The following is a 13,688-nucleotide window of genomic DNA, read 5'->3' as shown; positions in this document are numbered from 1 at the left end:
TGTATTTTACAAGAACGCCACTCACACATTTCCCGAGTGTATCTCATCCTCTGATTTCCCTGCAGCCCTCTAACTTAGCTGTGGTTTGGCATATTAGTATTTGGGATTTCTTTTCCCCTTACTGAAAGAAATCCTGCACTTGGGTTTTTGTCTTGTTTTGGTTTGGTTTTTTCCTGAGCCTATTAAGGTGAGGAAGGTGAACAGTTGATAAGTTTAAAAAATATTTTCAGCCCTTGTTTTTTCACCTGTAAAGATGAGAACATTTTAGCACTTCTGCCCTTACCTTGCAGGTGTGTTTCAGAAGGCTGTGTGTGGCAGACGGCCTAAGCACACGCACACATACACACACACTCATGCACACACATACACACACACACACACACAAAGCATATTGATAGTTTGGTGTTTTCTGTCAATCACTGAGATAGAGATGATGGAGACAATTAAAGCAAATATGAAATATATGAGAAAAATGAAACAAGGGAGGCTAAAGAGAGATCCAGAAATGTTTTGCAGGAAGGATTTGAATGCGTTAGAACATCCTTCTTTTCATCCTCCGTCCTCCGTAAATACAGTTCCCTTTCACCTCATAACAGGAGAACAATCTTCAGAAAACCCTTAGTCCAACCTTGGACCAGCCATGCAGAGTCACAGCGTTGAATCACAGAGTTATTATTTCCCAAACTTTGTACCGGCCTATTTTCCTACTAAGGGTATTTTATTTCTTAAGGTGGCCCCAGCTTGTAGGAATTGCAAAACTAAACAGTATGCAGTTTGTGTTGCTTCTGACCGGCCAAACTTGTGACCTCGAAATGTTTCCTCTAAAATAGGTGCAGTGCTGAGAATGAGGAAGACAAAAAGGTCCTCTCGTTACAGCTGGATAAAGATCACCACGCTCTGTATGTGGCTTTCTCCAGCTGCGTCATCCGAATCCCCCTCAGCCGCTGTGAGCGGTACGGATCGTGTAAAAAGTAAGCGCATTTTTTAGGGTTTTTGTCCCCCTGGTGGTATCGGGGATTGAGCCAATGGCCTTCACAATGAGCTATATCCCTAGCCCTTCCTTGTGTTTTATTTTGAGACACGGTCTCGATCTCGCTAAATTGCCCAGGTTAGGCTTGAAATTGCCTCAGCCTCTCAGAGTGCTGGGATTACAGGTGTGTGCTTATTTACGTGAGGTCTGGTACTGTGGAAACCTGTGATGGTGAGAAAATCCAAGTCACATTCTGTTTGGCTGTGTGCAGGTCTTGCATTGCATCTCGGGATCCCTACTGCGGCTGGTTGAGCCAGGGAACCTGCGGGAGAGTGACCCCAGGAATGCTGTAAGTATGCGTTGCGTGTGGGCCGTGAACTGTCTTCTCCAGGATCTTGAAAGCCAGGTGTTTTAGAATAGTAACTTTTTTTTTGTTGGTATGGGAGAAGAAATAGAAATAAGAAAACCTTAACTATGAGAATGGGGAGCGTAGGGCTAACAGTACTCAAGGGAGATGGTCACAGAGAAAAACCGAATTCTGTTCTATTCTGGTCTCATAGACACCCAGTTCAGTTTTTAACAGAATAGACAATTTAGCAAGTTGGGTAGCAAGTCCTTTCTTACTAACCAGTCTGTGTTCTTGGTTCTGCTCCATTGTCACTCGGGTCCTATGAAGGCTGCTAACTGAAGACTTCTTTGCTTTCCATAACCACAGCACTGGAGGGTACGAACAGGACACCGAGTACGGCCACACGGCCCACCTAGGGGACTGCCATGGTAAGATGCCACCTTCCGTCCCACCCCCCACTTCTTTTGACTTCATTTGCACGTGAACATTGTTTTACAAGCAGCCTTTGTAAGGACGCGGGACACATACCACCTAGCATTTAACTTAAACTTCGCAAAAGTCAAGCCGTTTGGTCATGGGGGTGCAGTTGCAAAGAATCTTACTTTTTCTTTTCCTTCGCTGTTGACAGTTTTGTAGAAAAATCAAGAGAAAGGTAGTCTAAACAGTAGGTAAATCTTCTAGTTCGTAGTCCTTTCTTTTGGCTTTTTTAGTTAATTGGAATTCATAAATTTTTTGCTTTCTTTTCGTTACTTTTCACTGATTACTTGTTCCTTTAATTCTTTTAGAAATTTTGCCTACTTCAACTACACCAGATTACAAAATATTTGGCGGGCCAACATCTGGTTAGTTTTTTTTAATTTGTTTGAATTAACAACCTTTTCTTTCCTTCAGTTCAGCATTTTCAGCCCCTTCTCCCCTCCTTTTGCGCAGTTTGGCAAACCTTCATTTTTTCGCTTTGACTCATGATCCCACTGACAGCACCAAAAGACTCTGCCTCACTCAGCACTCCACCCCTGTGTAGCATGCGAACGGTTCATCATCGACCAAGGCACATCCTTTAAGAAAAGTCAGCTGGGTCGACATACACCCCATTCCTGCTGCACGCACACCTGCCCACCCTAGCTTTCCTCTCTCTCTGTCCCCCTTTGCATCATGAATGACCCCTCCAGCCATCTATCCTGAATGGATGGCAGGATTTCATAACGTTCTCCCTCCCTCCTCGCCTTTCCCAAGACCTAGGAACCAAATACACATTTCCCCCAAATGTGTATTTGTGAGTTTTTAACGATCTCTTCCGGAATGTTTTGCGATAATCCCGGGACTCTTGGAATGTCGTGTGTCAGTGGTATGGTAGACGCTTCAGAAGGAAGCAAGCTGGGTTTGGATATGCTGAGATGCCAGTGAGTTCTTCCTGTCCCCTGTCTCTGCCTGTCTGGGACTGTTGCACTCGTCCAAATTGGGTCATGGGTTTTAGCCTAAAATCGTATGCTTACGTTTAGAGAGAAAGATGCTCGGTGAAGGGAGCTGAGAGAGCTAAAAGATGAAGTGACTCAGCCCCACCACTGCTCCTAAGGCTGACAGCAGTTCCTATCCTTTGCGGGAGAAAAGGATGGTGGATCTTCTGTATCCAAGCATTCCCATTCAGTTTGTGAATCCCACTGCTTTTGCGTGAGTTGCTGCTAACTCCTTCGAAGCAACTCCCCAAGTATTTTGGAAAACACAAGCGAAATTCTCCATTGGTCCTGCAAAATCCACAGGTAGACAAGGGGCCCACGGTAAAGCAGATGGACCTTTCTCAGGCAGGGCTGGTTGACCAGGTCCCGAATCAAGTGCTAACTGGGGCCAACCCTTGTGGTTTCTGATGAAATCACACTGCAGCTTCCCCAGTGAAGAAAGTAGTTTTGAAGCATCTGGAAAATCTTTTTTCAAATGCGCACACAAAGCACAGAAATAAAGTGACGTCCTGTCACAAGAGGACGGGCGGCCTGCAATTAATCTGCGCTGGAATTTGTTTTACCTCCTCCACAAGTCGCATGAATACCCACACGGGCATGAGTAGGAATGTCTGAATGTCTTTCGTTTTGAAATCTGCTTAATATATCTTTACTGTTCGTTTTTTAGTTTGTATTCTTCTCTTGCAAGAAAGGGATTTGGTGTAGACTCCTCAGGTGTGTTTTTACAGAACCCTAGATCAAACCTCATAGCTTTGACTTAAACTTTACTGCACAATGCTACAGACCGATGAGCAAAGTCTTCCGACGCTTCCCATGTTAATAAACATCTGTTTGCCACCACAGACATGGAGGTATCTTCATCTTCTGTTACCACAGTGGCAAGTATCCCAGAAATTACACCTAAAGTGATTGATACCTGGAGACCTAAACTGACGAGCTCACGGAAATTTGTAGTTCAAGATGACCCAAACACTTCTGATTTTACTGATCCTTTATCGGGTATCCCAAAGGGTAAGGTCTCACCAGGGAACTCATCTGTAACTGTGTGGAAACCTGATTCCGAGCATGTGGTTCTCAAAGGCATCCCTGGCCGCCACCTCACTGACCACAGTGACTTGGGGCGGCTGTGGTTCTGTCTGCATGTGTATCGGACAGATGAAAGGTCTGGAAGGCCCCTCACACACCGGGCTCGTGACCCAGCCCCTTGGACAGTCTAGCCTGTGTTGATTTCTGTCTGAAGGAGCTGAGAGACTGCTGAGTATCTGGGAATTTCAAGGGTCGCCCTCACAACATCAGAAACCACAACTCATGAATGGCGATCATCTGAGTATCAGATGTGTTGTCAAAGAACCTTTCCCGGCCTCTTGTTTAGCTGCGATTCAGAATGCAATGTGAAAGACTATGCGCGGTGACAAGTTGCTTGAATGCCACAAGCAATAAACTGCAGCAGTGCTTGTCCCCTAGTATCGCCTTCAGCCCATGAGAGAAGCAGTGATGAAACAGCTGCCTGTTAAGCTACTTAATGCGATATATTACTCAAAAAAAAATATTTCTCAGGGCTACTAAGTTGTGGTATCAGGTTTCCAACCAGTTTTTATGGCACTGCTTTGTCATTTATGATTTACATCTGTTGATTTTGATTTATATATTTTCATTGTAAACCATTTCATCATTCTTCTGTCTGCTTTATTTTCTTTAGCAACACCATTTGTTTCCACTTTTCTTTTCTTGGTTTTTCACAATGCCACTAAATTCCATAACCCCAGACATGGAGTGTAAACAACTAATGTTCAAAGGCCTTCGTACTAACCTGGAGCAATAGAGTTTTCAAAACCGACTGACCGACTTATTCTGGGATAGCTGTATGTGTAGCATGTAACAGACTTGGATACCTCTTAAACTAACATTTCTTGGATTGACTGTTAGATGTCTGTGGTTGCATTAAAAATTCCAGTATTTACAAACTAATTCAATCTTCTCCTTCTAGGTCTAATTTGAGTATTTCTCAGTATTTCCAGATAACTTAATGATATCACTTAACTAATACGTAGCTTAGTTTCTTATTCTGTCTAGATTATTTTTATACAGCAGGTAATTCAAGAGTGCTTCTCCCCAAGACGGAATAAAAAAAGAAAAGCGAACCAAACAGGAAACTCTGTATTTGTAGCTAACAATGACCAAGTGGTTGTTTTAGTTTGTGAACAGATTATGTGTTTGTATTCTAGTGAGGTTAGTACAATTGTATTAGCATAATTATTTAAAGTTAATATATTCCTATGCTAAGTCATACATTTTTCTAAATCCCTTCAGCAACTTCCCTTTAGTCTTGATTTGTGAATTAGGAGAAAAATCATGAGACTAAGCATTTCATGGAATTAAAATTGGCCATTTAGAAAATGCACACTTTCTCCCTCTATTTTTTAGGCAGAAACTCTGGAAATTTCTAGCATGTATTTAAGAGAGATTGGGGGGAAGGTCAGAAAAACACAGGTTGGTGGGAGATTAGAGTCATCCTGGCGTTTGAGAGATCATGTGTGTCTCTGGGGACCCTCTTGTAGTGAAGGAAAAAAGACTGCGGAGTATTGGCCTCTGTTGGACCCTCTGAGTTAAGCATATGAGGGTAGTGTGGGCTTGGTAGAAGCCATTTGTTCTTTGACACTGTTTGTAAAAAGCACTTCATTCAGAGCCTCCTGTGTCTGCTGCAGGTGTGCGGTGGGAAGTCCAGTCCGGAGAGTCCAATCAGATGGTCCATATGAACGTGCTCATCACCTGCGTCTTCGCCGCCTTTGTCCTGGGCGCTTTCATCGCCGGCGTGGCTGTCTACTGCTATCGGGACATGTTCATGCGAAAGAACAGGAAGATCCATAAAGATGCGGAATCGGCTCAGTCGTGCACGGACTCCAGCGGAAGTTTTGCCAAACTCAACGGCCTTTTTGATAGCCCGGTGAAGGAATACCAACAGAATATTGATTCTCCTAAACTCTACAGCAACCTGCTGACCAGCCGGAAAGAGCTGCCGCCCAGTGGAGACACGAAATCCATGGTGCTGGACCACCGCGGCCAACCTCCCGAGCTGGCCGCCCTCCCCACGCCAGAGTCCACACCGGTGCTGCACCAGAAGCCCCTGCAGGCCATGAAGAGCCACTCGGACAAGGCCCACGGCCACGGGGCTTCCCGGAAGGACACCCCCCAGTTCTTCCCTTCCAGTCCTCCACCGCACTCCCCACTCAGCCACGGGCACATCCCCAGTGCGATTGTTCTCCCGAACGCCACCCATGACTACAACACATCCTTCTCCAACTCCAATGCCCACAAAGCTGAGAAAAAGCTGCAACACGTGGATCACCCCCTCACCAAGTCATCCAGCAAAAGAGATCACCGGCGTTCTGTGGATTCCAGAAATACCCTCAACGATCTCCTGAAGCATCTCAGTGACCCCAATAGTAACCCCAAGGCCATCATGGGTGACATCCAGGTGGCCCACCAGAGCCTCGTGCTGGATCCTGTGGGGCCGATGTCTGAGGTTCCCCCCAAGGTCCCCAACCGGGAGGCCTCACTCTACTCTCCCCCATCGACACTGCCCAGAAACAGTCCAACCAAGCGAGTGGACGTCCCCACCACTCCGGGGGTCCCCATGACCTCTCTGGAAAGACAAAGGGGTTACCACAAAAATTCCTCCCAGAGGCACTCTATATCTGCCATGCCTAAAAACTTAAACTCACAGAACGGTGTTTTGTTGTCCAGACAGCCCAGTATGAACCGTGGGGGATACGTGCCCACCCCCACGGGGGCGAAGGTGGACTATATTCAGGGGACACCCGTGAGTGTCCATCTCCAGCCTTCCCTGTCCAGACAGAGTAGCTACACCAGTAACGGCACCCTCCCCAGGACGGGACTAAAGCGGACGCCGTCCTTAAAACCTGATGTACCACCAAAGCCTTCCTTTGTTCCTCAAACACCGTCTGTCAGACCACTGAACAAATACACCTACTAGGCCTCCAATGTGCTGCTCTGTGTGGCTTTATCCTGTTCGTGTCCTTGAGAGGTACCTTCAGACGAGACACCTGCTTGTATTTTAAGACAACCAACTGGCCAAAGAGACTCTCTCACTTTGGCAGCGTCAGAACTCGCCCGTGTAGCTACCGTGGCCAGGCTTCTGTGTACTTGCCCGAGAACAAAGGAAGGTGCTGGTCATTCCATTTCTTTTGTTTGACACTCACGGGCTGTGTAGCCCTGAAGGGCTACTTTGCCTGTAGAAAGAGCGGATTCAGTACTCAGAAGAATCTGTGAACAAATACTTGAAAATGGGTTCAATTCAGACTGCCATTACGCGTGGTCTTCCCATTAAATGTGAACATTTTAACTATGTATGCATTCACCTTGCCTCTTGCACAAATGTCAAAAAATAAAAAAAAGATGGTGTTGTCTCAAAGAAATGAACTTGTAGATTACCATGCAGTTTGCTGAAAATTCAGTCTTTGACCCAGACTGTAGCATTTTTTCCAACTGTAGCATGAGCATTTTTCTCATGCCACCAACAAACCGTGTTGCAGCTATGAGTGTGTATATATGTGTGTGTGTGCGCGAGAGAGATTGTGAGTTCTGTACCCACTAGGATTCGTGTAGATGCCCATTGCATCTTTCTGTGTTATGGTGTTGTTTACATTGCCGAATGAGAGACACTCCCTTCTTACAGCAGTCCTTTGGGTCCACTTCTGAGAGAGGATGCAATCCAGACTCCTTTAACACTCAAGCATGAGCTTCCTTTCCACGATGGCACCCAATGACAGAATGTAAGAGTTCCATGATTTTGTGCTGCTATCCCTCAAAACTTCTATTCCAGTCTTGCCGGCTTCCAGAGCTAGAGCTATCAAGAGGTACCCTTGGTTTATCCATCGGTAGGAAAATGTACCTGTTCGCTGTGAACCGAGGCCTGAGTCACTGTTTAACCTCGGACACACTAATAAGGGTTGATTTGGATTGTGTTTGGGGTTTTCTTTTCCCATATAGTAAAAATTTTTCACCCCTAACTCCTCCTACCCCCACGGTAAAAAATAAATACAAAAACAAAAACAAGACAAAAGAAAAGACCTATGAAAGGAATCATAATTAGCGAAACAGGAATGGTCTGTGAAAACGTGATGAGTAGTTACAATCATGTTGTCTCTGTTGTGTTCTGTGAGAATTTTCTCCGAAGTCATGCAGGTTATGACAGCGTACTGTAAATATCACATGTGAGTTTACCTGAATCTGTGCATTTTGTGCCTTATTCATGAGAAGGATAGAAGTACTAAAAGATGTCAAGTGTTTTCAATATAGCACATCATTTACTGAGTGCCACTTGTAAATGTTTTTCAACCAGCACCTGAAAAGACTTTCACAAAGGAAAAAAGAACCATAAAAATAACCTAGAACAATTCATTGGTATACAATCCGCCTGAATATCAGCATTACATCCTTTGCCGTGATACGCATTCCATGCCTACTTTCCTGGGGGTAAAGCAGTGAAATTGTGAATGAAGTCAGATGAGGTTTCTCGAGGAAAATTCCACCTGGGGAAACCGTAGAGAGTCACTGATACAGGGTTTGGCAGTATCCACTTGCAGTCAAAGTGCTTCCCCATGCCAGTCTGTTAATACACTGCAGCCACCCAATTATTTCTTGAACCTAATCTAGAAAGTAGCACACCAGAGGAAGACTCCCGACCTAGTCAGACAGTAAGTTCAGTTGATTTCTGGGATAATGCTGATGCTATATATTGCTTGGGGGAGGATGAGATTCAGAAGACCAGATCATTTTTATACAGAATGTAGAATACTGATACAGTTATTCTTTTCCTTTGAGAGCTTTGTTTGATAAAGAACCTGATTTCCTGTGATCTCAAAAGCTAAAACGTCTGTTTCTGAAACACTTCAGCTTTGCAACTAAAATATTACCGATTAATAATAAATTAAACCAACCTGTGATAAACACTACTCAGTCCACCACCAACAAACATGTGTTTGAATTTACCTTACCAATATTAATCCCAGCGTGGTAACTCTGTGTGACCCCAGATAACATTTTGTAACATTGTGCGGCCTTGTAGTTCGTGAGTTCTATCAGTATTTCTGTTGAGATTTCTAACATTGAATCTAGTCTCTATCCTGTTAATTTAATTTTTAAATGCTTTATCCATTTGTGCAAAGGTAAACACAGATTGTATCTTTTTTAATGGTACGGCATAAAAAGTAACCCTAAAGTGAAGTGGCTCTATACTGTTTTATAGAGTACTTTAACATGTATAGATATCTTGTAAACTTGTATTGTGGATGTGTAAATAATATGTACTTTGGGTTTTTAACACCGCATGTAAAGTTAAAATAAACTATATAAATCATTACTTCTTGCCTCTTAATATTAAGAGGTTTCTAATGTGATCATTTTCAATGTTATCACCACCTATGAGGATTTCTTTAAAAATCTAGTAAGATATTCCTATCTAGAATACTGGACATCTGGTTAAGGTTGCATTACCACTGTCTCCTTGGAAAGCAGATGTTGAAAGCCAGGGTCTGAAAACAAAAGAGAAATGATTCAGAAGTTCAGTTGAGCATAACAGTGCACCCAGAAATTAATAAAATAGAACTGGGTGTGGTGACACATGCCTGTAATCCCACTGCTCAGGAGAACAAGACAGGAGGCTCTCCAAGAGTTCAAGGCTAACCTCAACTAGGTAGGGAAACTCTGTTTCAAAAATAAAAGTAAAACAAGCAGAATCAAATGTTTCGGGCAAATGTACTAGCTCATACTGTCGGATATTTAGTTCAACAGAGACTTTAAATTCCCCATGTGCATTTCTGCATGACAATTTAAATGTAACGTTAGTTCAAAAGTGTATGATAAGGTTCTTGCTATTGGGTGTATGGGATTTCTCAATTCCATTGTTTTAATTGGAAAGAATCTGTTAGAAGATACAGTCCCTAAATATTGAAATGGAAAGTAAAAATGATGATCCTTTGGTTCCACCTTAGCTTATGGTCAGCTGGGGGTGGCTGTCCTTGCCCCTTGGGGACAGCGAAGGTGTCAAACCATTTCCAAGTGAATCAAGGCTGAGGCTAGCGGTCCCTGCGCTCCCCAGCTTGTCCCTGGCTGTGTCTGTGCCAGCGTCCACCGTGGCTCCCCCACACCCACATTCTCCCCACCATAGTCACAGAGCAGCCAAGCTGGAGGGCAGAAACTGCTCTTTTCCTCTGGTGGGTGTCGTCTACCCGGAGTGCTGCATCTCTGGGTCAGCTTGGTGGCATGGTGTCCTCTTCACAGGTGCGGCATGCTCTAGTCTGAGAAGGGAGGAAGAATTTGCTTGTGGGAACCCTCTGGTGGGAGACAGGCAGCTGAGCCTCCCCTGTGCCCCTTTTCACAGCTCTCTGCTCTGCAGATGTGGAGAAAGGAGTAGAGTATTGAGCTCTTGTCTTGAGAAGCCTTAGGTTCATTCCCCAGTAACCTCCACCACACGCACACACACACACACACACACACACACACACACACACACACACACTTTGTCCTTTGTGGAAGTTCTTACCCTTTTTCTGTCATGGACATCTTTAATAGTTTAAGGAAGGCTAGGAACTGCAAGTTCAATTTCACTTTCATTTTAGGGCAATTTACTATCCCCCCTAAAACCACATCTATGAATCTTTAAAATAAATGCACAGATCCTGTTTGAGAGAAGTAGGCTAAGGGGACATGGAGCTTTTCTTGCAAAGTCAGAGAGTAAAGTACAAAGAAAATGAATTAACCAAGCCAGTACACTTCTGTTCTGGCTGCAGAAATGTCATTTAGGTTACTCTAGGAAGTGGCCACTTTGAAGCCAGATGGAACACTTGAAAAAGCTGCTATAGGGACCGGGGGCCTCTCCCGTGCCAGGCTGTGACATGGTGGCCTAGATGCTGGCCTGACACCAGGAGCACTTCCCTGCCTGCATGTGAAAGAGGCCAGCTGCCCCTCTGTCCCTCTTCCCTGTCTCCCTCATCCTCCTTGCCAGCCTAGAACGAAGTGCCCACCTGAGCCCCAGGTGGGGGTGGGGAGCTGAGGTCTAGCCCTGACCCCACAGCTCATCCTTTGACCCTTTGGAACTGGAGTTCTCTCCCTTCTGAAAAGAGAAGGTTTGACATCCCTTTCTCTGCCAGTTCTGTGCTCTCTGTCAAGTCCGCAGTTCTGTTACTTTTATGAGTGCTATGTTTAAATATCACTTGTTCAAAAGCTCGGTCTGTAGGCTATTTATGGGTGTTGAAGCCTGTTTCCTGTTAGATCTGTGATATACGTGAGAATAGCAGTAAAGTGAGCTGTGATAAACAATGTACTTTTAGCTATTTAGCTTGGATCTATAGTTGATATTTACCCTTTTTGCATATATAACCTGTTAAAGACTTCAGTCTCTGCTAGAGTTGCATTCTTTATTAAACAGATATGATACCATAAGCAAAGAGGAATGGACCTATAATAAAATAAATCTAATTCTTTCGGGGCAGGGGATGAAAGGGGAGGTAGGTAATGTACTGGATATTCAGACATGAATCAACTAGAATTCACATACAAAGGAAAATAGCATATTTCTAGCCCCTGTCCTATGTTATAATTCTTTTTAAAATTAGATATTGATCACAGGCTGATAAATCTCTGGAACATGCACTTGAGTGCATCTTAGATGCTTAGGCTGGGATTGGGTGAAAGTATAAGAATACAGGATATGTTCTATGTGCGCTGCTGTTCATACGGGCAGATGTTCTCAATGCTTCAACCCAGTTAGAGGAGCGGTGAGGGAAGACGCACGAGCGTCACGTAGCCCCGCCCGCTGGAACTTCCTGTGCTGGTGGAAAACGCCTATTACTGTACCAATCACCAGAGTAGCTTTCCCCTGCTCGGTTCCTGAGCGCTTGAAACGTGTGCCGTGCCCAGAGCCGCTTCCCACACTGGACGTTGCCAGTCTGGAAGGCAGCATTCTTCGGGCAGGGAGGATGTAACTCTGCTTAAAAGATGAGACATGCCTTGTACGTTTTTGTGTTTCTACCCTTGTGCCTCACAGAGATTAGAGCTGGCATTTAATCGCCCAGCTAGTCACAGAACTAGGTTGAGGTGTGTTCTCCTAATTAAAAGCGATATTAAGCACATCCGCTGGGCTCTCATAAAGCATGGACGCGTGCCCAGTGCGAACAGCCTTCTCTCTGAGCCCTATTCAACTAATCCCAACCATGCTCTCTTTTCTTGAAAACGAATGAGGTGTGATTCTCATTTTCAAGGTGCAGGGTCAGCAAGGCTGCGACCTCTGCGGAGATGCAATGGGCAGCCTCTGCACAAACCCACGTTCACTCACGTAGTCTCACACTGAGGCCTGGTCCACAAACCACCACCGTCTGTAGCAGGGTTGGAAGGGAGCACCCACATTCGCTCAGACAGGGCGGCCTCTCTCCAGTACTTCATGTTTAGTGAGAAGCAAAATGGTGGAATCATTACAGTGCCCTGGGGTAGGTGCCAAGCTTCCAGTGAAAAAAGCAACATTCAGTGAAATCAGTCACAGAACATGCCAAGTGAATTATCTGAAAAAAAGAATTAGTAGATTGCATTTACACCATAGGGCACGGAAACAACCAGAGGAGATGAATTCAGAGACATAAGGAATTAGACTGATGTGTGTCCAAACTGTACCCACCTAAGTTTCTGGGCTTCCTACCAGATTCACATCTGTGGACTGTCAGAGGGACTCTGGGGAGAACTCATTTCTTTCTCATTTTTAAATTTTTTCATACTTAGCTTCAGTTGCATATTGGGAAGGAAACAGGAATATAATTTTTCCATTAGTCACTAGGGCTGGGGGAGCTACAGGGTTCAGATTTTCTCTCCAGGAGAACATTTTCTGATCAGTTCAGCTGCCTTGGCTTTTTCAAGGCAGAAAATCAGCACGTAGATAATGTCTGTTGATGAAAGAAATTAGAGGATGACCCCTGAGGTGTCGCTTGAGTCAGGTGATGGGGCCTGGCCAGATATTTGCACCGTTGATGCTAACAAGCACTGTGGAAGCATAGACTCCATCTCAAAATTGCAAATCAGGATGCCAAGTAAGAGGATTAGCGCATTTAGCCATTCTCAAAGGAGCATACATGGGCTTGGGAGACAGCTTTTGAAAGTATGAACAGGAAAAAAAACCCTTGGGATGCTTTCACAAATTTGAAAATCCTGAGTGGTAGTGAGCATTTGGGATACAAATTAGGCTGCAACTCTCAGTGACATCTTAGGTTAAGAGATACGACCATTCACTGGTCCAGCCATGTGGTTTTACTAGTCATTATGTACCTGGGGTGATTCATAAGATTAAGATCAAAATGTTAGTTTCCATCTCACTTGATAATAACCTCTTTGTGTTACTCAAGTTACTGCCGGCTCTAAATAATTCCATCAAATTTCCAGGATTCAGTAAAAAGTTATTTCCAATTATCTATGGAACCCACCTCCATGGAGGTAAAAATTAATTAAACGTGTAACGTTTGCTTATTTCACATAAGTATTTATCATAAATGAATGAAAATAGCAAAATACTAAAGCTGAAGAATATAGAATTCACATTATTTTAAATATATATTGATACATAAAAATATGAATCCAAAAATCAAACAGAAATTTTAAAAGCTAGTGATGATTGTTGAAAATGATGTATCATTATAAAAAATGGCTCATTCAAACACATATTTTTTTAAAATCTTGGTAAGTTTTTATTCAAGTGTGCTTTTAAGACATAGAAAAGGAAATATCTTGGAAATCACACTGACTTTTTAGTTAACTGGTCTCAAAAATAGCAATGAAAAAGAAAATATCTATGAGTAAACTTTTAAAATCTCAAGATAAAAATGAAAATCCACACTACTTGTTCGGGAAACAA

At 43.8% G+C, this 13,688-nt stretch overlaps 1 protein-coding gene across 10 annotated transcripts in view; it reads left to right on the top strand.

Annotated features, from left to right (window-relative positions):
* The window catches only part of Sema6d (sema domain, transmembrane domain (TM), and cytoplasmic domain, (semaphorin) 6D), a 57,525-nt gene extending 48,370 nt beyond the window's left edge, over positions 1–9,155 (top strand). For 2 of the 10 annotated variants that reach the window (XM_013510307.1, XM_013510308.1), the window contains exons 14-19: positions 831–971; positions 1,242–1,319; positions 1,647–1,747; positions 2,105–2,161; positions 3,617–3,784; positions 5,479–9,155. In XM_013510307.1, coding sequence (XP_013365761.1) covers positions 831–971; positions 1,242–1,319; positions 1,647–1,747; positions 2,105–2,161; positions 3,617–3,784; positions 5,479–6,767 — 1,834 coding nt within the window. In that variant the 3' untranslated portion in view covers positions 6,768–9,155. The remainder of the gene's footprint in view (positions 1–830; positions 972–1,241; positions 1,320–1,646; positions 1,748–2,104; positions 2,162–3,616; positions 3,785–5,478) is intronic. The other 8 variants (XM_005376714.2, XM_013510309.1, XM_013510311.1 and 5 more) reach the window with 8 other exon arrangements.
* Positions 9,156–13,688: the final 4,533 nt, after the last annotated feature.

Source organism: Chinchilla lanigera, unplaced genomic scaffold (genome assembly GCF_000276665.1).
Source record: "Chinchilla lanigera isolate Chin_1 unplaced genomic scaffold, ChiLan1.0 scaffold00008, whole genome shotgun sequence".
NCBI classification, from domain to species: domain Eukaryota; kingdom Metazoa; phylum Chordata; class Mammalia; order Rodentia; family Chinchillidae; genus Chinchilla; species Chinchilla lanigera.
This window is presented reverse-complemented; position numbering and strand designations above follow the sequence as displayed.